This window comes from Henckelia pumila, chromosome 2, assembly GCF_033568475.1.
Source record: "Henckelia pumila isolate YLH828 chromosome 2, ASM3356847v2, whole genome shotgun sequence".
In the NCBI taxonomy this organism is placed as follows: domain Eukaryota; kingdom Viridiplantae; phylum Streptophyta; class Magnoliopsida; order Lamiales; family Gesneriaceae; genus Henckelia; species Henckelia pumila.
The window spans coordinates 195,819,236-195,843,449 of NC_133121.1; the positions used below are offsets into that span (position 1 = coordinate 195,819,236).

At 36.4% G+C, this 24,214-nt stretch overlaps 1 protein-coding gene across 3 annotated transcripts; it reads right to left on the reverse strand.

Annotated features, from left to right (window-relative positions):
- Positions 1–1,997: 1,997 nt before the first annotated feature.
- On the reverse strand, positions 1,998–13,665 carry LOC140877491 (probable serine/threonine protein kinase IRE4). Of its 3 annotated transcripts, none has more exons than XM_073281027.1 (17): positions 13,157–13,665; positions 11,976–12,067; positions 11,673–11,882; positions 10,200–11,426; positions 8,921–9,093; positions 8,587–8,830; positions 7,901–7,975; positions 6,612–6,752; positions 6,438–6,530; positions 5,376–5,565; positions 5,154–5,239; positions 4,156–4,244; positions 3,721–3,772; positions 3,542–3,598; positions 3,138–3,278; positions 2,596–2,670; positions 1,998–2,302 (listed from the first exon to the last, which is right to left on the reverse strand). In XM_073281027.1, the coding sequence occupies exons 1-17, from the start codon at positions 13,395–13,397 to the stop codon at positions 2,201–2,203; spliced, it is 3,288 nt and encodes a 1,095-aa protein (XP_073137128.1). In that variant the 5' UTR covers positions 13,398–13,665; the 3' UTR covers positions 1,998–2,200. The 3 variants fall into 3 exon arrangements, 2 of the variants coding, with proteins under 2 accessions (XP_073137128.1, XP_073137127.1); XM_073281026.1 differs by having other exon boundaries at positions 7,883–7,975; XR_012149277.1 differs by lacking the exons at positions 1,998–2,302; positions 2,596–2,670; positions 3,138–3,278 and having other exon boundaries at positions 3,541–3,598; positions 4,156–4,218; positions 7,883–7,975.
- Between the last annotated feature and the right edge of the window lie 10,549 nt (positions 13,666–24,214).

Sequence of the window (24,214 nt, forward strand, 5' to 3'; positions counted from 1 at the left end):
TTTCCTTCTAAAAAACGGCTTGTTGTTTGCAAATGGTCTTCATAAATATAGAGAAGAAGGAAGTGTTGATTGATTCAAAAGGATCCACACAATCCTATGGAATTGATAATGAAGAAACCATTGTCTTGGTAGCCAAACATAATACAGTTAGAGAGTTCTTTTATCACTCACTGCAAATATAGATTGGTCACTACATCGATTAGATGTCAAGATTGCATTCCTCAGTAGAGACCTTGCGAAAGAAGTTTACATGAACCTTTCTCCAAGATTTGAGTCTCCATCCACAACCAACAAGGTTTGCAAGCTGAAACGATTATAATATGGACTTAAACAGTTCCCAAGAGCATAGTTTGACAGATTCATAAGAGTGACCAAGCAGTATGGATACAATCAATATTTTACCGATCACACCCTCTTTGTTAAACACTCACCACATGGAAACGTTGCTACCCTAATCGTATATGTATGTTGATGAAATTATTTTAGTAGGGATCATGTGCAAAAGATAAATACTCTCAAGATTTTGTTAGCCAAAAAAATTGAAATCAAGGACTTGGGGAGCCTTAGATACTTCATAGGATGGAAATAACTCGGTCACATTCAGGAATTTCTGTCTCCCAATGAAATTATTCGGATCTTCTAGATAAAACAGGGATGCTTGGGTGTAAACCAGCAGACACTCCTATGGATCCAACAAGTAAACTGAGAACAAAAGAAAATTGTGCACCGGTTTATAAAGGGAGATTTCAAAGACTTGTGGGCAAACTCATATACCTATCTCACACAAGGCCTGATACAAGTTACTCTGTGATCATGGTAAGTCAATTTATGAATAATCCAAATGAAGAGCACACTGAGAATTTATAGGATCCTTATATACTTGAAACTAATACCTATAAAAGAATTATACATTGGAAAATCAGCTGACAAGGGCATCAAATTATACTGTGATGTTGATTAGGCGAGATCAACAGTGGTCAGTGGATAAAAGGTCAACTTCTCGCTATTGCTCTTATGTTTGGGAAAATTAGTTACTTGGAGTAGCAACTAGCAAGAAACAGCTGGTTGTATCAAAAAGTAGTGTTGAAGCTGAATTTAGAGCATTGACACTTGGCATATATGAAGGGATGTGGCTACAAATGCTTATGAATGAAATGAAATGTTTGTTGAAGATAAACGTATGAAGATGTTCTGTGACTATCAATATTGTAGAGAACTCAATGCATCATGATAGAACGAAACATGCTGAAACTGATTGTCATTTCATAAAAGAGAAGATAGAGGAAGGAATAATCGAGTTAATATATCTTCTTACTCCTCTTCAAACTGCTGGCATCCTAACTAGGGCGCTTCCGAGAAAGAATTTTGAAGATTTAAGCCCCAAGCTAAGCTTAATCAACATTACAGCCCTACTTGAGAGGTAGTGTAGAATATTGATAACATTACATTAACAAATCAATCTCATATCAAAGCTTGAAGATTTGGGTAAAAGATATGCTCATACCTATATATTAGGTTATTTATGTTTTTAGGCGATTTGATAAGTGATCTTTATTTTGTTGAAATCTTTGTCTTTATGTTAGAGTTGTACAGACTGCCTTTGAATTAATACGAATAAAGAATTCATTCACTTCTTCAAAAGATAATGACTATTACTATTTTTTAGCTCTAACCATTGTACAAGTTGAGTCGACCTGAAACGATATAATGATATGAATCTAATTTTCACACCAAATGATAGATATTTGTACCGAAAGCAAATAGTAAGCAATAATAATATAATCATCCTTTCAAGTGAAAAATTCATTCAAATTTTTATTTTCTTGCATATTTATTAAAATTTTACGTTGATTCACCCATTCATGAAATCTTTGCATTTTGACTTTTGAGACGACATGAAATATGAGGCTTAATAAAATGATTTGGAAACAGAACTTGGAAGAGAAGTCGTTGTGGATAAAAATGAAGCCTATTCTTTCTAATGTGCATGAGGCAACATGAATTGTTGTTGAGATTAACTATAAATCAAATGTAATACAATCGGCTATTGGTATTAGAAATCCATATTCTCCTATAATATTTTTGTACATACACAGTGGCCTACTTTATATATTACATCGTAGTCCTAAGCTATTTGCGAACGGCTACATGACTTCTGTACAGACTTTTCATCGTCTAAATGTATAATGAGCGGCGAAAATCAAGAGCTTGGGGAGATCAACGAACCTTTGCATGGAGATGATGAATCCTTCCAACTTTGTAGGAGCACATCATGATTGATTGATGCCAATTGTGACAAATTCTGCAGATTTTTTTTGTGATAAAACTGTGTATCAATCAATACAAGAGTACTTGCATAAAGAAAAACCAAACACTGAAAACAGAATAACTGGAAGGCCTGCAGTACATATAGGAAGTTTGATCCACATTTCATGAACGAATCAAACATCATGGGACGGTTTGTGGTACAGAGATGAAGTTTGATCCATATCTCATGGACGAATCAGGATCATGGAATTGAACTTCTCATTGAAATAGATCGATCGAGAATGTTGATGAAGGAGATTTAAGAAGCAAGATGCGGAGAAGACTAACCTTGAAAGAGAAATTAATCAAGGAAAGATCGAGGGGAGAATTGAACTCCGCAAGATCACCACATTCGTCCATATTCTGATACAAACAATGAAACAAAAAATATTTAAAATGATGATCACCACTGCAAATATATTCTATGAGGATGACCGTTTGCATGTTAGTAAAGTAGTGGTGTAAGGAGAGTCATAGAAACATACAAGTATAAACAACATTATTCTTCCTGATTTTGTGTTTTTTTGGTCATGAATTTGCACACAAAATAATGTAAAACTCTAACTAAACCCTTGGATGTGCAATCTGAATCATCTTTCCATCTGAAGTTATATTATTTCCCCATTAAACTAGATTTGAACATTTTCTCAACCACAGGCCAAGAGTTACCGAGAAACTCATCGAGATCACATAAAGTTTGATGGAAAGGATTGCTAAAATAAGAGGTTAGAAATTTAGATGAAAAGTTTTCAAGTCAAAGCCAATGGATGAGTAATCATCTTCTCAGCGGATATGAAATTTAATTTTGAGCATTGAGTAACGTTGTTTACCTCAAGTCCAGAATTTGAGTGCAATTCAGAACTTTCAGAGGTTGAATCCAAAGAAATTTCATCATGTATTCCAGTTGAGTTATATCGCGAGACAAAATAGCTGGTGTCATCTATGCTGTCAGGTTGTGGTACAAAAGCAGCCTACAGGAACAAATATGCTCATTTTGAGAAAAACACCAATCCAAGTTCATATAGGACAAGCAGACTGAGAAGAAATTATTTGAAATTCGAAACGGGAATGTCAATGGCAGTAAACGGCATTTGCAAGCCAATTTTCGAACTGATCACCATTCAAATACAAATAGAATATAAATATTATAACCTAGAAAACTCATTTGCAATTGAATATATAATTTTAAATGCAAAGGTTGAAAACCAATCCAATATGTGAGCTGGTGTTCCACCTTTTGTAAAGCGAGATTATTCCAGTCGACTCCGGAGAAAAAGGGATGTGCTTTCACCTGAAAGGAATAGGGAAACAAAGGTAATAGTGTGAATGTATCTTCCAAACCATTGTAAGGTTTATCATTTTGCTTATTCAGATGATCAGAAAACACTATTATAGTTCAATTAATGATGAAACCTCTGACGCTCCTTTTGCTCCTAAACGTAGATTTGGATCATGAAGAAGCAGCCTATCAGAAATATGTGTACAAAATCAGCCAATGCACACAAAAAGACGGAAAATAAGTGCACAGAGACATAGTGGCAAAGTAGGGAGGTGATTAATAACTGCAGTAGAGGGACCCTTATTCACTAATTATTGTGGAGTTAATCTACAGTTATCCATTAAGTTTATAATTTTATTCAATCAAAGAATATTGATACATTCTTGCTCTTTTTAAAATAGAAACAAGGACCAAATTCCTGCTATGATCACAGTCCAGGTCATCGGCATTTGAAATAGAAGCTGCTATTATAGTTCTCAAAGAGTTTTAAGAAACTAGAATGACAGGACTAACTCTCCAAACCCCAATATACTTGTAAATGTCGCTCATCTTTAATCATATTTACAAACCTGTCAATCAGATCTTGGGCCTCAAAAGACATTTCTGTTGGAACAGATGGCCAGGGGATTTTCCTGTTGAGAATGTTGTCAAAAATAATCTGTCAAGGCAAGAAAATGACCAAGCGTAAGGAGAATGAAATAAACATTCGTACCGAAAAGAAGCAAGGAATATACATAGAAAGATGAACAAAACAGAACCTTCGCAGAGAGAAAATTAATCACACAAAAATTATATTCAGAAGCAATACATAATCAAAAAGAAGTAACTGGATCACTAAGAGTCCGGAATCAGAGTATAAGAGTAATATGACTTAATCCGTTATGGAGGCAATGAATTTGCAGACTAGATTTGAGTAGTCATCGGTCTTATTAGAAATGATTGGAAGCTGAATGCTCCCTTTGTCCAATTTTAAAAAGATAAAAAGTAACTGGATCACTAAGAGTCCGGAATCAGAGTATAAGAGTAATAGGACTTAATCCGTTATGGAGGCAATGAATTTGCAGACTAGATTTGAGTAGTCATCGGTCTTATTAGAAATGATTGGAAGCTGAATGCTCCCTTTGTCCAATTTTAAAAAGATACAAAGTAACTGGATCACTAAGAGTCCGGAATCAGAGTATAAGAGTAATAGGACTTAATCCGTTATGGAGGCAATGAATTTGCAGACTAGATTTCATCGGTCTTATTAGAAATGATTGGATGCTGAATGCTCCCTTTGTCCAATTTTAAAAAGATACACGGAGGACCACTAAAATTGAAGTCCTGATTTGACAGGATAACAGCAGATGTCATTCAACCAGACTGTGTTTACATGTTCAAGAAAAATATTTTAATAGGAAACTAAAATAATTACTGCCATCTCTTCAAATTCTCCCCATGGTTCAAAACAATCATATTTATATTATTTAGTGATCTATAGGCCAGTGCTAAAATGGGAAACAGATAGACTGCAGTATTGGTAAAGGTAAAGGCTGTTTACAAATTTGAGAACCAAATTATCAAATACCTCTGGATGATCAGCAGTGAAAGGTGGAATTCCAGTAATAAATTCAAAGAGTATAATCCCCACAGACCACCAATCTGAGGCATAACCTGCAGATGCATCCAGAAGGTAACATCAGCAATCAAACACATATTTTCCTTCATTCAGCGTGTTAGTTTCAGAAAGCTGAAGATGTGCTAAAGAAACAGAGGACTGTCAGCACAAAAGAAAATATTTTTCCCTTACCATGTTCTGTGCCTAAAAGAATTTCGGGTGCCAAGTAGTCTGGGGTGCCGACAGCAGATTGATGACTGTCCTCTGAATCGGTATTGAGCCGACCGTGCATTTCTGGGCCCTCAAATGTCTTGATCTCAGGTCCAGATAGATCAGTGGTGCAATTCATGAGGCCAATTTTCGATAATCCAAAATCTGTTAGCTGATCAAATAGTTCAGGATTTAGAGATATGATCATGAAAAACTAGAAATGGAATAGGTAGGCATGTAACACACATGATATTCACATCTTCACCAATGAGCTTGTGGCAACCACAAATTCTCTCAAGTTACCAACAAATGGAAAGAAGATGAAATCAAACAAACTGAAGTGTATAAATGAAAATTTCTATTCCCAGATGTAACCCTTTTTACGAAGGGGTAACTCTCTTTTCCCTAGCTACTGCTAGTATCCAAAAATTCAGAAAATGAATAACTGCATCCTATCACTTTCCTCTGCTCATATTTTTATCCTCCCCTTTCCTCCCTCCCACGTGAACTCTAATTAACTATGGGCTTCCCTAACTTGGGCCTTGATCCTTTTATTGTTAAATACAAGGCCGATTTATAATTTAGTATGTTAGTCCTATGAGATGAGGAAAAAGAATGATAAAATTGAGAAGAACCCAGGTTGAGAGTTTGTAAGAGATCATAAATTATAACCAGCACATAAAATCATAGAATCACAAAGTCACCATACAAATTTTATTTATTTGTTTCACAGCCATCATTGTCTAGGCTCTGCATCAATGAAGTATTTGGAGCAGATATTGTACAGTAGTCCTTGGAATCAAGGAGGTGACTGCATCTCCATTGTTCATCATGGCTCAGGTAGGAATAAGAATGAATGAACTAACTGTTGATTATTGCAAGAGAATTTAATTCATCGTTACAAAATTAACTTTTCTGCAGGAGACAGATTAAACCATGAGGCATATTCCTGAGTCCTAACCAATATATCATATACTGTACTCATACGTCAACAAAAGCTCCAAGAAAGTGTTACAATTTTAGTCTATCAATTGTCAATGATACCTTGATGTGCCCATCATGTGCAATTAAAATATTATCTGGTTTCAGATCTCGATGCACTATTCCAAGAGAATGAAGGTATTCCAGAGCAAGAACCTGAAACATTCCACAAGTATCTTCACAAGCTGTTAATAGGATTCAAACGAGAATTTACATAAAACATCTGCAAAGCAGTACCAATTCCGCAATATAGGTACGAGCTACCACTTCTTCAAGACAACCAATTTTCCTCAGCAAAGAGTATAAATCTCCACCATTGAGATACTCCATTACCAAATAGAGGTGGTCTGTACTTGTAAATGAGTAAAAAAAACGAACCTGCAGCATCAACGAACATAATTCTGATAGGTTCACAAACTTTATTGCCAGACAACAGAAAATTGTTTGTGGATTATTATATGTCAAATAATATATGCTAGATATGTGATATTGTCAAAATTACAGGCAGATATTTGAGAAAATTTAATAGTGATTCTGAGTATAGAAAAGATTTTACGACTTTCACTCCAATGCATTTTCACCAATATCCAAAGAAAATTATTGTAATCTAATCTAAGGGATCAATAAGAATCTGAATTCTCCAGATATTCACTTGGATATAGAACTTTATGGCCAAAGGGAATAAAACTCAAACTGTACCACATTCTCTATTCACTATATCTCTACTACTCGGGTATCAAAGTGGAAATTCCAATCAACAGTTTTTTTGTGTGTTGTCTAAATATCTATGGCTGCTAAAACCAAAAACCCCACCAGGTTGCTGTTACATGTATGGTAACCACACCAAAAAAACTTATCTTGGCTACTGTTCACGTGAACGGTAATCATATGGTCATGCTTCTACCTACCTATCTGTCCTTGCTGCAAGTAAAACAGCCACTGATTTTAAAGTCTACCAATCTGATATACCCCTTCGTAAACCCAATAGAGATTGTGGGCTACTAATCAAATTAAAGCACTACTCGACTGCTCACCATTTAGAATATAAAATCATACAACTTTCAGTTAAATTTTCCATGTTCAAGTTGAGAGGAAGAAATAGAAATCAAAGATATTATGCAGAATCAGATCTCATATTATTAAGGTTATAATATATATTAATATGATTAATTAAGCTTTAGGATAGCTAAGATTTTCCACCATGTTTATCCAAATGTATTTTCACCTATATAAAGAGAATATAAGAGAAATTAAGAAAATTTTAGCCTTTTGAGCTTGTGCATGGATATCGATCTTTACTGCTGAATCACCAAAATCTTGTGCTATGTTTCATTTTCTCGTCACTTCATTTGTATTACCTTGAAACTCAACATTGATGTTTGGACTTTGGATTATCAAGGATAAATTATAGTTGGTAACATACTTTTAGAGACTAAACATAAATGGATTTGGTATTCATTTCCCTGTAAGTTGATTTGGATGATAATTTAATCAAAATGAGGCATTACCACAAAAGGGTTCCGCACCGTAATCAATATATTACGCTCAGCCAGTATGCGCTCAATATCATTTTTTCGTAGGATGTCCAATTTCTTGAGCACCTGCATAAGCAACAAATAAAATGACCGTTAAACATACACAGATATACTCAACTAGAAATTTAGCACAAAGAAGAGAAAAACTGGGTATCTATAAAATGGCAATGTTTAGCGGTTGTCTAACATGGGTAAGTGAAAAGTCATAGTCTCTCAATAATTTTTAAGTAACATGTTGCTCGCTGTAGTTACCGTGTTAGGCAAACAGGAAACGTGAGGTAAAAATTTACTAGCTAATACCAAATCATGATTTGCAAATAATTAAACCCCTTTTCCAAAAAGAACCCTTACAGAGACTGGTTACAGTTGCCTGTGCTAAAATTTAGAAAGGCGAGAGGACAAGGAGAAATTGTATTTTGAATGCAAATTAAAGACACATGTTTTGAAGTTTCAATGCATGCTAGACAATACACCTAGTTAGCTTTAGGCTGGTTGTCATACTTCATACAAGCTTTAGACAAGTCTTTCACAAACTACTACCAATCAAATATAGTCAGGCAACCCATAAATTGTAATGACAAGGTATAATCTCCCCCCATTTGCTGCTTAAGGGTGTAGAGCATGGATTTACTGAGTTGTCATCTGCAGCATTAGAAGGTTATGCATCTGAACCATACCTTGATAGCAAATAGATCCCCAGTAGTTCGTTTTCGGGCCAGAAATACTTTGCCATAAGCTCCTCTGCTGATGGGTTTGATAATATCAAAATCGTCAATACTAATACGTTCTTTATGCGTCCTATGTGAAGGAGTAGATGTTGTACTACTCTGAGATGTACTGTCAAGCAATGATCTGGAGCTTTCTGGATGTGGTACATCATTAACATCATCCACTAGATTGCAAGCATGAATGTATTTCTCCCTGCATATCAAGGAAACAAATGCTGATTACCACAGGCAGCACACATTAATGTTAAACATGTGCTCTCAGTTATCCTGTCAAACATACTACCTCAGAAGGCTTTCAATTCGGCTACCAAATGTATCCACCAAAAGAGCCTTATGCTTAGTATGTTGCAAAATGTCCTGTAGGTCTTGCATACAATCAAGTAAAAACTCGTGGGATCCTCCATCTGAAAGATCAGTCTCAGCCACACAGCGGGCAATATCAGCCAGGTCAATTATCTGCAAACAAAACGATGAAGTATGCATTCCAAGATAAGCAGTGATTTAGATTAAATTCACACGTAAATTGTATCTCCAATGTATGTCACATTTCATTAAAAGGAAAATGATATGACATTAAAGTAAAAGACATCCCTTAAAAAATTCAGAAATGCTAGAATGCAAAATGAAAACCAATGAATTATAATTCAAGTGAGCAAGATAGTAAGAGACATGTGTAAATAAGAAACATGTGCAATACATCTTCCGAATAGAAGGGAAAACAACGATCAAAGGAAAATATTGTCATCATTTCTTTTGTATAGAAAAAGAAACATTTAGACGTACACGGTACAACCAGTTCTGCAATATGTCCTTTGATAGAGGATTGATGCCCATGAAATAATCAAAATGACCACACAAATTAAACTAGACATAAGACTTTAATTCACAAGAATGGTAGCATAAATCCTTTTTGACCACACAAATTAAACTAGACATAAGACTTTAATTCACAAGAATGGTAGCATAAATCCTTTTTGTGAGAAAAGACCAAGTAGATAGATCTCATCTAATCTAGAACAGCTGAGCTGTATGAGGAACAGTAAGGCTTGATACTTATGTTGGTTACAGCCTGATCCCCCATTATCTGATAAAATTCTTGAGGATGAGGTGGGATGAAAGCCCTTTTATATAAGCATTACTTTGCCCATTTTATCCTTATTTTCCTAAATTAAAGACCCAACACCATGTGCACAAGCACTACAAGAATGAATCGACACAAATGATTTTCCAGAGTCCAAACTAGACTGATCTATGTGCTCCTGCTTTGGCTTCTCCAGTAGCAAACATAGAAGGTAAGCTCTAAAATAATATCTACAGATATCAATGCCTATTGCAGTGCAATTAGTGTCCTGTTCACTCTGTGTGCTAAGCCTAGTCAAAATCCCGTGGTATTTGTAGGTAAATTATAATTCAATAAGGAAAAAAAATGTCATATCTTTCAAATTCTATGCCAACTATACCATAATATATTATGAAAATCCAGCATAAATAGTACATCATTTAGCCATCTAGTCTTTGTCAGCACTCTTTAAATAATAAAATATTGGTCGAGGAAGACAAACCTGTTGCAAGTCCTCTTGTTCGGTCAAGTTATTTAGATCTATCCAAAAAATGTCAAAATTGCTTGTCCTAGGACTGTTTGTGGATGATGTGGATGTCATGCTTCCATTTGAGGATGGAGGGCCACACTGGTTTACCAATTTTCCCAAGTGGCTCTTCAAGTTCACTGAGGTTGCTAGATGAGAATCTTCAATGCAGGCAGTGTCCATCTCATGCAGATCCTCCAGCATTCCATCCATCCCTTTACTTCGCCATTCAATGAACTTCGGCGAATTACTTTCTGATGTTGCTGGAAAGTTTGCAGTCTGCAACCTCAAAATATCTGGGTTTACATGAGTTTCATGATTGCTAGAATTGCGCAGTTCTAACAAGTGTTCTAGTAACTCGGCAAGCTTAAAGAGACGGTCATCAACAACTAAATGTTTTGAAACACATTTATCAGCATAAGCGCATATATAGGAATGAGGCTCCAAATGCATAGAAGGAACTAGCTCTTCACATATTCGGCATATCACTAGATTAGAATCCTCAAGCAAGTTATCATGCTCCCTGTTTACTTGACTCCCACCATCCAAGCCATGGAGTTTGTTAACAGCTGAAAGAAGATTAGGCTGCAAATTTGAAGGAGATGTATTTTTACCGACGGACATGTAACTGGTTCCTAATTGAGGTTCCTCCTCATGAAGAGGCAACTCAGAGCTGCTGTCAATTGCCCAAGAAGGAAAGCCAGTTTGAGCTTTCCCCTGTAGCTTACGCTTGGGATCACCCTTCAATTTCAAAACATTGCTAGCATCAGAATCCACAAATCCTTTCTTTGCAACCCAACTCTTGTCAACAGACGGGACCCTTCCTAAACATTCCATGACCTTGTTGAGTGATCTCTCATGCACCAAACCATCATCATTGTCAAAATGTAATAGCCTTGTGCACCGAGTCAATATAAAAAGGACGCGAGTAACTAGTACTTTCAGTGGTCCTGCTTCACATTTCAGTCTCTTTTCAGTCAAATCTTGGACGATTGCTTCACATTTTGTTCGGAAGTCTATTGAACTCATATCAACACATTGTTGAGCAAGAACGGAAAGTTCCTCTGCCATTTTATATTCCTCCAGTGTTACAAAATCAGATTTGTGCAGAATTTCCTGCATTTCTTGCAAAAACATTCCCAACTCAATGTCCACAACTTGTTTTGCTGCATCAAATCTCGAGTGAAGTGATCCCAAGAGCTCCTAGATGTCATGTAATAGGTCAATAAACATACTTGATATTGTAAACACAAAAAGATTAAACGAAGACAAACAAGCATCACATTGACACCAGTATAGACATTCGAAAGTATCCATAGGTCAAAGTAGTTATTTTCCCATAAATACCCAAGAATCTTAATTTGACAGGGACGAAATAATTTGGGCTATCCTAATAAGCACACAATAATACATCAGAACATAAAACACTGAGATTAATGTCATATGTACCTTCAAATCATTGAAGCTTTGAGCCCTTGGATTCACAGAGTGAATGCTGCCTGTTGGACCCAATTCATGTGAAAAACTTTTTAGACCTTTAGGTACTCTTTCTGCTGATGTTTTTCCAAGTGAAAACTCTTTTTTAGAAGAATTCTTCTGCCCCTTGGGAAATTTTCTTCTGGTCATTTCTTTGTCGGGCATGTTGTGAGCTGATGTGGACTGTCAAATTTGTTGCATGCATGAGCAATTCAGTGCCAGCTAAAGAGAAAGAAACAAACATTGCAAACCCAGATCATTCTCCTAATGCCTCACCTTGGTCCTTGGAAAATCACCCAAAGTTTGGTCAGAATCCTTGAACAAGGACGAAGTGAACCACCGAGCTATCTTCCTTCCTTTGCCGAATCCTGGCCCCAAAGTAATTTCAGGTAAAATGTGTTTCAATTGAAGAATTCAGTAAGAAGATGTGATTAGCTCTGGTGCATGCATACAGACAACCGCTTGAATGTACGCGTGTGCATGTGCGTGTGTGAGAGAGAGAGGGAGAGAGTAGAAAGAGAGAGACTTTGGAGAACTATGAGGTGTGCAGTCTATTTTCCCCATTTAAACATAATTTCAATGCCCACAATTCTAAGATCTCATTAATTGTAAATGTGGTGTGTAGCTTGATTACATTCATATCCAATATCTGATTAAGCGTAATCTCATTAAATGAGAATCGCACAAGGCAGATTGCCTGAATTTGTACACAGCTTTAGCTTAAGATAATTATCTCATCTCAATTTTTACTGCTTCTTTTATGGTGAATGCGAGTAAATTGTCTTAGCCATGTACATTTAAAAGACATTTGCCCACTTTACAAGCCCCTAATACCAGCAGAATCCTATGAAGTTTTATGCATTCTCGACTCATAACTGATTAACTCCCAGTGTCCTAGCACCATATTGAACATGCGCATCACACTTCTACACTGACAGTCTAAAACATTACCACTGTCATGTGTCATGAGAACTTAAAAATCAAAGACAGCAAAAATTTATTGCAAAAAATAAATCAACTGAGGTCAGCAACAGCAATGATCCCAATAACGAAACTTACCCATAAAGAGCAAGTTGTGTTATAATAATTCTAATGAAACAACCCACTACCTCAAATCTAACTTTTTGTTTGCTATAGCCATAAGTCCTTGGGCCTCATAACCACTTACCAAACAGGATTATGAAATAAGAGTAAAAGAAAATTTATGAATCAAAATTTCTCAATGATCATTGATGCAACAATACATTGAACATGGATAAACTAATAGTTAATTACACAAGGAATACCAAATAGAGCCTGGTCTTCATCTCAAATCCCAAATTAAAACGCATATACATAGTAATTATAAATAAAAAAAAGCATGGGAAAAAAGCCTGCTAAACTTACCGAAACGGAAAAAAAAACTCAAACCACGTTCCACGCATGCGAAAACTAAAATAAATAAATAAAATCCGAACCCTGTTTAGGATGAAACAATTTCCCGGGCCCTTCATCAACAATCTTAGGTTTCTGCTTCCTAAACGTCCTAGAAAACGAAGCTCCAGCAGATGGAGACTCGCTGTAGTGATCCGAATCCTCAGCTCCCGAACTCACCCTTTCACGAGGCACGATCCTCCGAGTCTTGATTCTGTTCAATCCGGTGGGGATCCCGACTTCCGGCAGGTACTCCGCCACACCGTTCCGATCTCGGACCGCCATTTTTGACCCCGTCAAACTGAACTGTTACAGTACAAAGCTTGGATGAATCCGCCAATCTGTGACGTGAGGTGCAGGAGAAGGATTTGCGAGCTGCGAAGTGGTGAAAAATCTCAACTGAAAACGGAATTTCCGGTGGAGAGTAATTTGAAATGAATTAAGGAGTGCGCCAAATGAATTTCATTTAATGTTTTTTGTTTAAATTAAATTAAATTTGTGGTGGCTGGGCTCGGTTTGAATATGAATATTCTCCACAATTCCCAGCACAAAATCAAACCTCCATTTCCTTATAATTTGTTAAAAACGGTCAACCGGAAGGAGACCTTATCTTATATGAATGGGAAGGAACAATTGCTTATGTTGAAGTTAAATTGAGGGATGTACATGAGCTGCTGGGACTTAAAGGAGGGAGCAACCTAAAAGAGTGGGTGTCCGGTTAGCCAACTTGTGGCTAAGGGCTTTTGTGATTCTATGTATAAACAATCTTTGTTTAATATAATTTACATTCATTAATGGCATTATCTTTGTCTTTCTTCATATTGTTATATTGTGATATACTATTGTTGTTTTGATAAATACCTTGAATATACTATATTGTAAGTAAGATGAGATAGTGAATAAAGAGAGATCACTATTATGAAACACATCTTATAGTCACTGTATATTCTAAACAATTCCTTGTCAATTGAGTCGTCCGCTAATAAGGATAAGGATCGCTCGAGAATGAGACTAGCATTTGTGATGCCAAGTACCATGTTTCATTGGTAATGGACATAGAGATGTTCAAAGCATGCAAATGGATATTCATATGATGAATGATCGAACTACCCTATTCGGACTTTCCAAGTGGTTATCACTTATCGAGTGGATAAAGTCCGCAGTTTTGGTTGTACACCATTAGTTCTTACTACTTGAAACATCATTGAGACTCTATATGCTAGTACTGTACTTTGACTCGTTTACCGGCTCTATTGGGGTCATCAGGTGTCGGGATTGAGTACAGTTACGACACATATAGGAGTCGATGCTTTGTTGTCAAGGATTCACCACATACTTGCGAGTGTGAATATCATATGCGATCTGAGGAGATATTAGTGTGACGAATCTCTGGCCAGAGTACATGATGTGTTTTAGGTTACTCGGTTTTCCTAGTAATACATGCGATGCCACTATTTGATCTCCAAGATGTAATGCATAGTTATCGAATCTCGAACGACTCTCGATGCACCAATGGTTGTTGATTCGATCGGGATATATGGATGAAGGGACCGTACTGTACGCTAACCAAAATCTACGGGTTCTTGCAGGCACTATCAGTGATACCTAGGGAATCATGGGGCGATGTTGCTAGACGCTCTTACCATTATTCGTTGGGCAAGTCGGAAATTGTTGTTCCGAGTCACAAGGAGTTGTGAGCCCACGGCTAGCTGTATCCCTGAACCATTGAGGGTCACACAAGTAATGGATTACTAAACCCCGTTGAGATAGTTAAATTTAAAGAGTTAAATTTAATGAAAAAGAAGTTGGACTTCTTAACTAAAAGGGAGTGGAATTTCCTAAAATGACATAGGGATGGGCATTTTTGGAAATCACTGAATTCGGATTCAGAAAAATTATCTTGACTCTAAAAGGTGCAGAAATGGTTTCTGTGCACATTGGTGAAATCGGTTTATCAATCGGAGTCATGATGAATTTTATATTAAATTCTATAACAACGGGCTTGGCTTGTTGGGCTTAAGTTATGGATTGTGGGCCCTAAGGAGTTAGAGTCCTAATACAATTATAACTTAATTTAGTCTAAAAATTATCTATAAATACATGTTTAGTGTTCGAAAATTGACACAATTCATTCTTGCAATTTTCGAAATCACACATATTTTAAAGGGGAATTTTCGAAAATTCCTCTGTCCCTTTAGAGAAAATTCGGTCTGTGATTTTTGTGAAAAATTACATTCCGAATTAACAGATCAAATCTGTTTATTCTCATCGATAAACATCTGATTGATTTCTAGTGCAATCAATCAGAGGGTTTCTGTTTTCTGATCGTGGACCTTATTCCGAAGATTGATCGTGAAGCCATCGGTTCCCGGGATATACAAGAAGAGCAGATTAAATTCTGTTGGTGCCCATAATCAAGCCGTTGCTTGAAGAGGTAAAATATTATTAATTGTGATTATTATTATTTTACTTGCAACATAATTTAATCGTAAAGTTTTGATACCCATGATATGGAATTGTTCCATATTAAAAATAAAAATTTTTAAACTTCCACTGCACCGGGTATCAATTTTTAATTGATCTGAACATGTTTTCCAACAGTGGTATTAGAGACAGGTTGCTCAGATCAAACGATTAAATTAATCGATTGTACAAAATTTTTGGCCTCGAGTTTTGAAACAAAAACAAAATTTTAAATTAAAATTTAATGGGCACATCGGGCAGCGATTGTCGCTGCCCGGGGCAGCGACGGGCTGCCCAGCCTGGGCCCATTTTGGGGCGCGGGCTGCCCGGGATTGTCCCGGGTAGCCCGGAAAAAATTAAAATTAATTTTTAATTAAAATTTTAATATTTTGGAATTTTAGTTTTTGGTCCGATCGAAAATTATTTTTGATTGGTCCACGAGGCATCGGATCGAATTGTTCGAGTCCGAAATTTTTAAAATTGATTTTTGGATAAATTTGAATTTTTGAAAAATTTATAAATTTTATCCGTTAAATTAGATTTTATAAAATTAATTATTTTGGTACAATTGATGATAAGATATGATCTTATGAATGTATTAGATAAAATATGATTTTATCTTTTAATTATGATGTCATTGCATGTTATCCAATGCTTTAATTATTGAATTAATTATTGGATAAAAGGATGATCGATTGTCATGACCAATATTGTAGGTGTATGTTAGGTAGTTTACATTTGTTTTTATTGTTGTTGGGTTTTATTAATGGGCTTGGTTTATGAACCAATTTGAATTGTCATTTGTAATAAAAAATGGGCTTGGTTTATGGCCCGTTTCCACCCTTAAATATGTATCCCCTACTTGTCATCGAAATTTATTGTAAATTTGTTAGACTTAGTGGGAGATAAAGATTTGAAGACAATGGTGGGCCCAGCAGACGATAAAGACCGAAGAAATGTAAATGGAAGCTCAATGTAATAGGATTGCATTGCATACTTGCATATCACCTAAGATTGGACTTAGACTCGTGATTGGCAACCACGGGTCGATTAGATAATGGGATCGATCATCCTTAAATAATATATGATATTATTGATGTATGCATATTTAGACTAAATTTTATGAATCCTGCAAGCATACATAAATTGCATGATGAGACAAATTTTCAAAAAAAATTAAAATCCCTCATTTTAAATATGATTTAAAATTGATATCAATATTTATAAAAGGGAATTTAAATATTGTTTAAATGTTCCTACCTTCCATCAACGATCAATGTATGAGATGCTACCCGCGGATACGGTCCGGCTCATATTATTAGGGGGGCCTGTTCGTCGGAAAGCTGTACATTGGATCGACACATGTTGTAAGTTGGGTGGAACTCACATGGGATTGGCTCATATTTTTGGGGGATCCACATGGCGACCGTCCATCACAACTTAATATTGATGAGTTATCTTGACATGTCACAATAAACGGCGTCATATTATTGGGCCCTTATTGGACATGAGGTAAAAACATGGGGGTTACTTTGGAAGTAATTGGGCTCTACCTTTTGAAAATTATGGTTGGCTGATATTATTCGGGACTATGATTTGTCAATTGGACTCCATATTCCCACTAAGGAATGGAGTTTCCCGTTTTCACTAGAGGGTAGTGAAATCGTTAAAATAGTGGGAGTGAAATTCATAAAATTAAATTTCGCCATATTTATGTCTTAGTAAATTAATTAAACAATCACTGATTATTGTCTGTTTCTTTTCAGTATTTCATTAAAATGAATTCGCGCAATCCACTATACTCAATTCTCGAACAAAACAAATTGACTGGCGCAAACTATACAGAATGGTTCCGTAAAATAAAGATTGTTCTAAACTCGGAGAAAATTTTCTACGTGTTAGAAAAGAATCCTCCAAAGGAAGCACCGACTAATATAAGTCCAGAAGAATTGGCAAAACTTGATCAATGGTGGGACCATGATGTCAAGGCCAAGTGCTATATGCAAGCTTCAATGTCTGATGAACTACAGAGGCGATTTGAGGATGCCGTGAATGCTGCTGACATATACATGCACCTCAAGGAACTTTTTGGAGCTCAGTCAAGGTCGGAGAGGTATGTCACCGTCAAAAAGCTCATGACATGCCGCATGCGAGATGGGACTTCGGTCCGTGAGCATGGGGTACACATGATTGGGCTCCTTGAAAAGTTGGTAACACTCGATTTGACATTGGAGCATGAGCTAAACGCGGACTTATTACTTCTTTCACTTCCTTCGTCGTTTGACGGATTTGTGGTGAACTTCAATATGAACAAGATAGAGGCCACCCTTGAAGAGATGATCAATATGCTTGTGTCTTATGAGGCCATATTAAAGAAGGATAAACCGGTACTCTTGGTTGGCTCCTCTTCTTACTCCAAGAAGGGGCCAAGTGGAAAGGGTAAGAAACGTTCTGCCCCACCCAAGAAAATTGTACCACAAAAGAAGTCCAAGACAAAAGCTTCAAACGTGAACATATCTGGAGATGTTTGCCATCACTGCAAGAAACCCGATCATTGGAAACGTAACTGCAAGGAATACCTCGAGCAGTTGCGAACTGCAAAGGGTATGTTTTACATTGAAATAAATATTTCACTTAATACTACTTCTTGGGTATTGGATACCGGATGTGGATCTCACATTTGCAATGATTTGCAGGTGATGACAAGAATTCGTAAGCTTAGGATGGGTGAGACCCAGCTGAGGCTCGAAAATGGTTCCAGAGTTGAAGCCAAAGCAGTGAGAGACATTTATTTAGTTTTGCAGAACAATTTTAATTTATTTTTGAGAGATGTTTTATTTGTGCCAGATTTAATTAAAAACATTATTTCTGTTTCTATGCTTGATAGAGATGGTTTTTCTTGTAATTTTGTAAATGAAATTTGCAATATTTACAAGAATGAATGTTTGATTGGAAATGGACAACTTGAAAATGATCTATATAACTTAAAATTAAAAGACGTTCTAATTAATTATGTTGATAAACCGGTAACAACAAATAAAAGGAAAAACGATAGTCAAAACCCGGCAAACCTTTGGTATGATAGGCTAGGTCATATTTCCTCAAGGAGGATGAACAAGCTAGTGGGAGAGGGCATGTTTGATATGTCTGATATTAACTCTCTACCTACTTGTGAGTCCTGCCTAAAAGGAAAAATGACTAAATCTCCTTTCAAAGGGAAGCCTGAGCGTAGTCAAAATCTGTTGGATTTGATCCATACAGATGTTTGTGGACCATTTAGTATTGATACTAAATTTGGCCACACCTACTTCATTACCTTTACTGATGATTATTCGAGGTATGGGTATTTATATTTAATGAAATATAAGTCTGAATCATTTGAAAAGTTCAAAGAATTTAAGGTTGAAGTAGAAAACAAACAAGGTAGAAGTATTAAAGCACTTCGATCGGATCGAGGTGGAGAATACTTAAGTACCGAGTTTTTGAACTATCTAAAAGAGAATGAGATTCTCTCTCAGTGGACTCCTTCTATGACACCTCAGCTGAATGGTGTCTCGGAGCGTCGCAATCGAACTTTGTTGGACATGGTTCGATCTATGATGAGCTTCACTGAGCTCCCACCTTCGTTTTGGGGCTATGCGCTTGAAACGGCGGTATTGTTGTTGAATAATGTCCACACTAAAGCAGTAGATAAAACTCCATACGAGTTATGAAATGGCAAAGCTCCTAAGTATTCGTACTTAAGGATTTGGGGATGTCCTGCTTATGTGAAGCAGACAGTGGGAGATAAGTTGGATAGTCGATCCACCTTATGTTATTTTGTAGGATATCCGAAGAATTCAATCGGATATTATTTCTATCATCCTACTGAAAGAAAAGTGTTTGTTTCAAGGAATGCCACATTCATGGACAAGGAGTTCTTATTAGATAAGAAAGGCAAGATGATGGAACTCGAAGAAATTCGAGAAGAACCTGAGATACAAAATAATGATCCTACACCTCAGGAACCATTGATTGACACGCCTATATCCAGGAGATCCGAGAGGACTTCTAGACCTCCTATTCGATATGGTCTTCTTCTTGAAGGGGATCAAAGTGAACCCGACATTGGATGTGATCCAAGAAACTTCAAGGAAGCAATTTTTGATGTGGATTCTAATTTATGGCTTGATGCTATGCAGTCGGAAATAGATTCGATGCATACAAACCAAGTTTGGTCTTTAGTAGATCCTCCCGATGGAATTGTTCCAATAGGATGTAAATGGATCTACAAGAGAAAACTTGGGCCTGATGGCAAGGTACTAACCTACAAGGCACGATTGGTAGCAAAAGGTTATACTCAAAGACAAGAAGTTGACTATGATGAAACCTTTTCACCAGTAGCAATGTTCAAGTCCATAAGAATCCTTATTGTCATAGCAGCATGGTATGACTATGAGATATGGCAAATGGATGTGAAGACTGCATTTCTTAATGAAAACATTAAGGAAGAAATCTATATGATGCAGCCCGAGGGATTCACATCCATGGGAAGCGAGCATAAGGTATGCAAGCTTCAGAGATCAATTTATGGTCTCAAACAAGCATCAAGAAGTTGGAACCAGAAATTTGATGAAACAATAAAGGACTTTGGTTTCATCAAAAACCCAGAGGAACCGTGCGTGTAGAAGAAAGTAGTTAAGGATGTGGTGACGTTCTTAGTGCTTTATGTTGATGACATCCTACTCATTGGGAATGACGTAGGGATGTTGCAGTCAACAAAGATATGGTTATCAGGTAGATTCTCGATGAAGGATTTGGGTGAGGCATCCTATATTCTAGGGATACAGATCTATAGAGATAGATCTAAGAGAATAATAGGACTCACTCAAGCAACCTACATCGACACCATATTGAAAAGGTTTTCTATGGATGAGTCCAAGAGAGGACATCTACCTATGTGTCATGGAATTTCTCTATCCAAGTCTATGTGTCCCAAGACTGACGAAGAGATAGAGAAAATGACACACATACCATATGCGTCAGCCATAGGTAGTATTATGTATGGGATGATATCTACCAGACCGGATGTAGCCTTTGCTCTGAGTGTCACGAGCAGATATCAGGCCAACCCCGGTCAAATGCATTGGAAAGCCGTGAAGGATATTCTTAAGTACTTGAGAAGGACTAAGAATATGTTCATGGTTTATGGAGGAAGAGAATTGAAATTGGAAGGCTATACCGACTCTAGCTTCCAAAGCGACGTGGATGACTCGAAGTCAACCTGTGGATTTGTATTCATGCTCAATGGCGGTGCTGTCTCTTGGAAGAGTTCCAAGCAGGACACCACAGCGGATTCCACCACTGAGGCAGAATACATTGCAGCATCAGCTGCTGCTAAAGAGGCCGTTTGGATGAGGAATTTCGTCCAAGAGTTGGGCGTAATTCCTGAAGCCATTGGTCCAGTTCCGGTGTACTACGACAACACTGGTGCCGTTGCTCAGGCAAAGGAACCAAGGTCTCATCAAAGATCCAAACACGTACTGAGGAAACACCACATCATCCGAGAGATTGTGGAAAGAGGAGACATCACTGTCGAAAGAGTGGCCTCTACAGACAATATCGCTGATCCACTTACTAAGCCCTTGCCAGGACCATTGTTTGACAAACATCGCGAAGCAATGGGATTGAGTAGTCTGACAAGTTGGCTTTAGGGCAAGTGGGAAATTGAAAGAGTGGGTGCCCGGTTAGCCAACTTGTGGCTAAGGGCTTTTGTGATTCTATGTATAAACAATCTTTGTTTAATATAATTTACATTCATTAATGGCATTATCTTTGTTTTTTTTCATATTGTTATATTGTGATATATTATTGTTGTTTTGATAAAGACCTTGAATATACTATAGTGTAAGTAAGATGAGAAAGTGAATAAAGAGAGATCACTATTATGAAACACATCTTATAGTCACTGTATATTCTAAACAGTTCCTAGCCAATTAAGCCGTCCGCTAATAAGGATAAGGATCGCTCGAGAATGAGACTAGCATTTGTGATGCCAAGTACCATGTTTCATTGGTAATGGACATAGAGATGTTCAAAGCATGCAAATGGATATTCATATGATGAATGATCGAACTACCCTATTCGGACTTTTCAAGTGGTTATCACTTATCGAGTGGATAAAGTCCGCGGTTTTGGTTGTACACCATTAGTCATTACTACTTGAAATATCATTGAGACTCTATATGCTAGTACTGTACTTTGACTCGTTTACCGACTCTATTGGGGTCATCAGGTATCGGGATTGGGTACAGTTACGACACATATAGGAGTCGATGCTTTGTTGTCAAGGATTCACCACATACTTGCGAGTGTGGATATCCAAATGCGATCTGAGGAGATATTAGTGTGACGAATCTCTGGCCAGAGTACATGATGTGTTTTAGGTTACTCGGTTTTCCTAGTAACACATGCGATGTCACTATTTGATCTCCAAGATGTAATGCATAGTTATCGAATCTCGAACGACTCTCGATGCACCAATGGTTGTTAATTCGATCGGGATATATGGATGAAGGGACCGTACTGTACGCTAACCAAAATCTACTGGTTCTTGCAGGCACTATCAGTGATACCTAGGGAATCATGGTGCGATGTTGCTAGACGCTCTTACCATGATTCGTTGGGCAAGTCGGAAATTGTTGTTCCGAGTCACAAGGAGTTGTGAGCCCACGGCTAGCTGTATCCCTGAACCATTAAGGGTCACACAAGTAATGGATTACTAAACCCCGTTGAGATAGTTAAATTTAAAGAGTTAAATTTAATGAAAGAGAAGTTGGACTTCTTAACTAAAAGGAAGTGGAATTTCCTAAAATGACATAGAGATGGGCATTTTTGGAAATCACTGAATTCGGATTCAGAAAAATTATCTTGACTCTAAAAGGTACAGAAATGGTTTCTGTGCACATTGGTGAAATCGGTTTATCAATCGGAGTCATGATGAATTTTATATTAATTTCTATAATAACGGGCTTGGCTTGTTGGGCTTAAGTTATGGATTGTGGGCCCTAAGGAGTTAGAGTCCTAATATAATTATAACTTAATCTAGTCTAAAAATTATCTATAAATACATGTGTAGTGTTCGAAAATTGACACAATTCATTCTTGCAATTTTCGAAATCACACATATATTTTAAAGGGGAATTTTCGAAAATTCCTCTGTCCCTTTAGAGAAAATTTGGTCTGTGATTTTTGTGAAAAATTACATTCCGAATTAACAGATCAAATCTGTTTATTCTCATCGATAAACATCTGATTGATTTCTAGTGCAATCAATCAGAGGGTTTCTGTTTTCTGTTCGTGGACCTTATTCCGGAGATTGATCGTGAAGCCATCGGTTCCCGGGATATACAAGAAGAGCAGATTAAATTCTGTTGGTGTCCATAATCAAGCCGTTGCTTGAAGAGGTAAAATATTATTAATTGTGATTATTATTATTTTACTTGCAACATAATTTAATCGTAAAATTTTGATACCCATGATATGGAATTGTTCCATATTAAAAATAAAAATTTTTAAACTTTCGCTGCACCGGGTATCAATTCTTAATTGATCTGAACACATTTTCCAACACAACCTGCCAACCTCAGACATACCCTATAATATTTCAGCACATAATAATATGTTTCACACGATGATCGAACCGGCAATGTTAGAGAATTTCTTCCCACCTCACCTCACATAACCCACAATATTTCAGCAGATAATATGTTTCACAGGAGAATCGAACCGACAATGTTGGAAATTTTTTTTCACGTCACCTCATATCTTACCAACTTTTCTATGCTCCTATGAGCCATTTTCTTATAATTTATATTACCCAATAACTCCTTTGTAGGTTATATGACTTGTATCAATATCTATATCTATATATAAATGTTATGTTATGTGCACACTAAGGCACTGTTTGGTTCATGAATTGGATGATGATGGATTAATAATATAAGAATTTTAAATCAATATACTTGGATTAAACAATGGTGCATAGCACTAATCCTTGGAATAACTTGAGTCAAGCATTGGACAAAGCAATGATTATTAATCAATCAAGTGTTATCCTTCACACCAAACTCTGATTATTTTTAGAGTATCTTTGTAGTGGTGATTATTTATTTATTTTGGGTACTTTAAAATTTAACCTCGTGGGAACGAACAGTCATTATCACCATCTCCCATCTCAACCATTGGAATATTGCATGAATCAGTGATCAAAAAACTATTGCATAATTTTTTTTTACGTATTTTAATAATCATAATTTTAAATATAATATAGTAAATAAAATATCAGAAAACTCATATATAAAATATCAGAAAACTCATATGAGTCAGCGCACGAAATACTTTGTGTCATGAAAAATTATTGATTTTTATATCAAAATATTATTTTTTATTATAGATATGAATCGAATCAATTTATTTTACGAATATAAATCGCTGAGAGGTTTAACAAGAAAACTAAACATATAATATATTAGTAACTAGAGATGTTTTATATATAATGAAGAAAAACTTAAAATACCTAATAAAGTTATTATATATCATATAAATTAATTTCAGAAGAATAAAGGAAATATATAAAGAGAAACCAAATATATTGTTTC

Excerpts from the sequence above, each read along its gene's own strand:
- LOC140877491 (XM_073281026.1), bottom strand. The coding sequence starts at position 13,397 with ATGGCGGTCCGAGATCGGAACGGTGTGGCGGAGTACCTGCCGGAAGTC. Across the intron at positions 8,831-8,920 it reads CGAATTGAAAGCCTTCTGAG|GGAGAAATACATTCATGCTT; the intron begins GTAGTATGTTTG and ends CTTGATATGCAG. Across the intron at positions 6,531-6,611 it reads GTACCTATATTGCGGAATTG|GTTCTTGCTCTGGAATACCT; the intron begins GTACTGCTTTGC and ends GGAATGTTTCAG.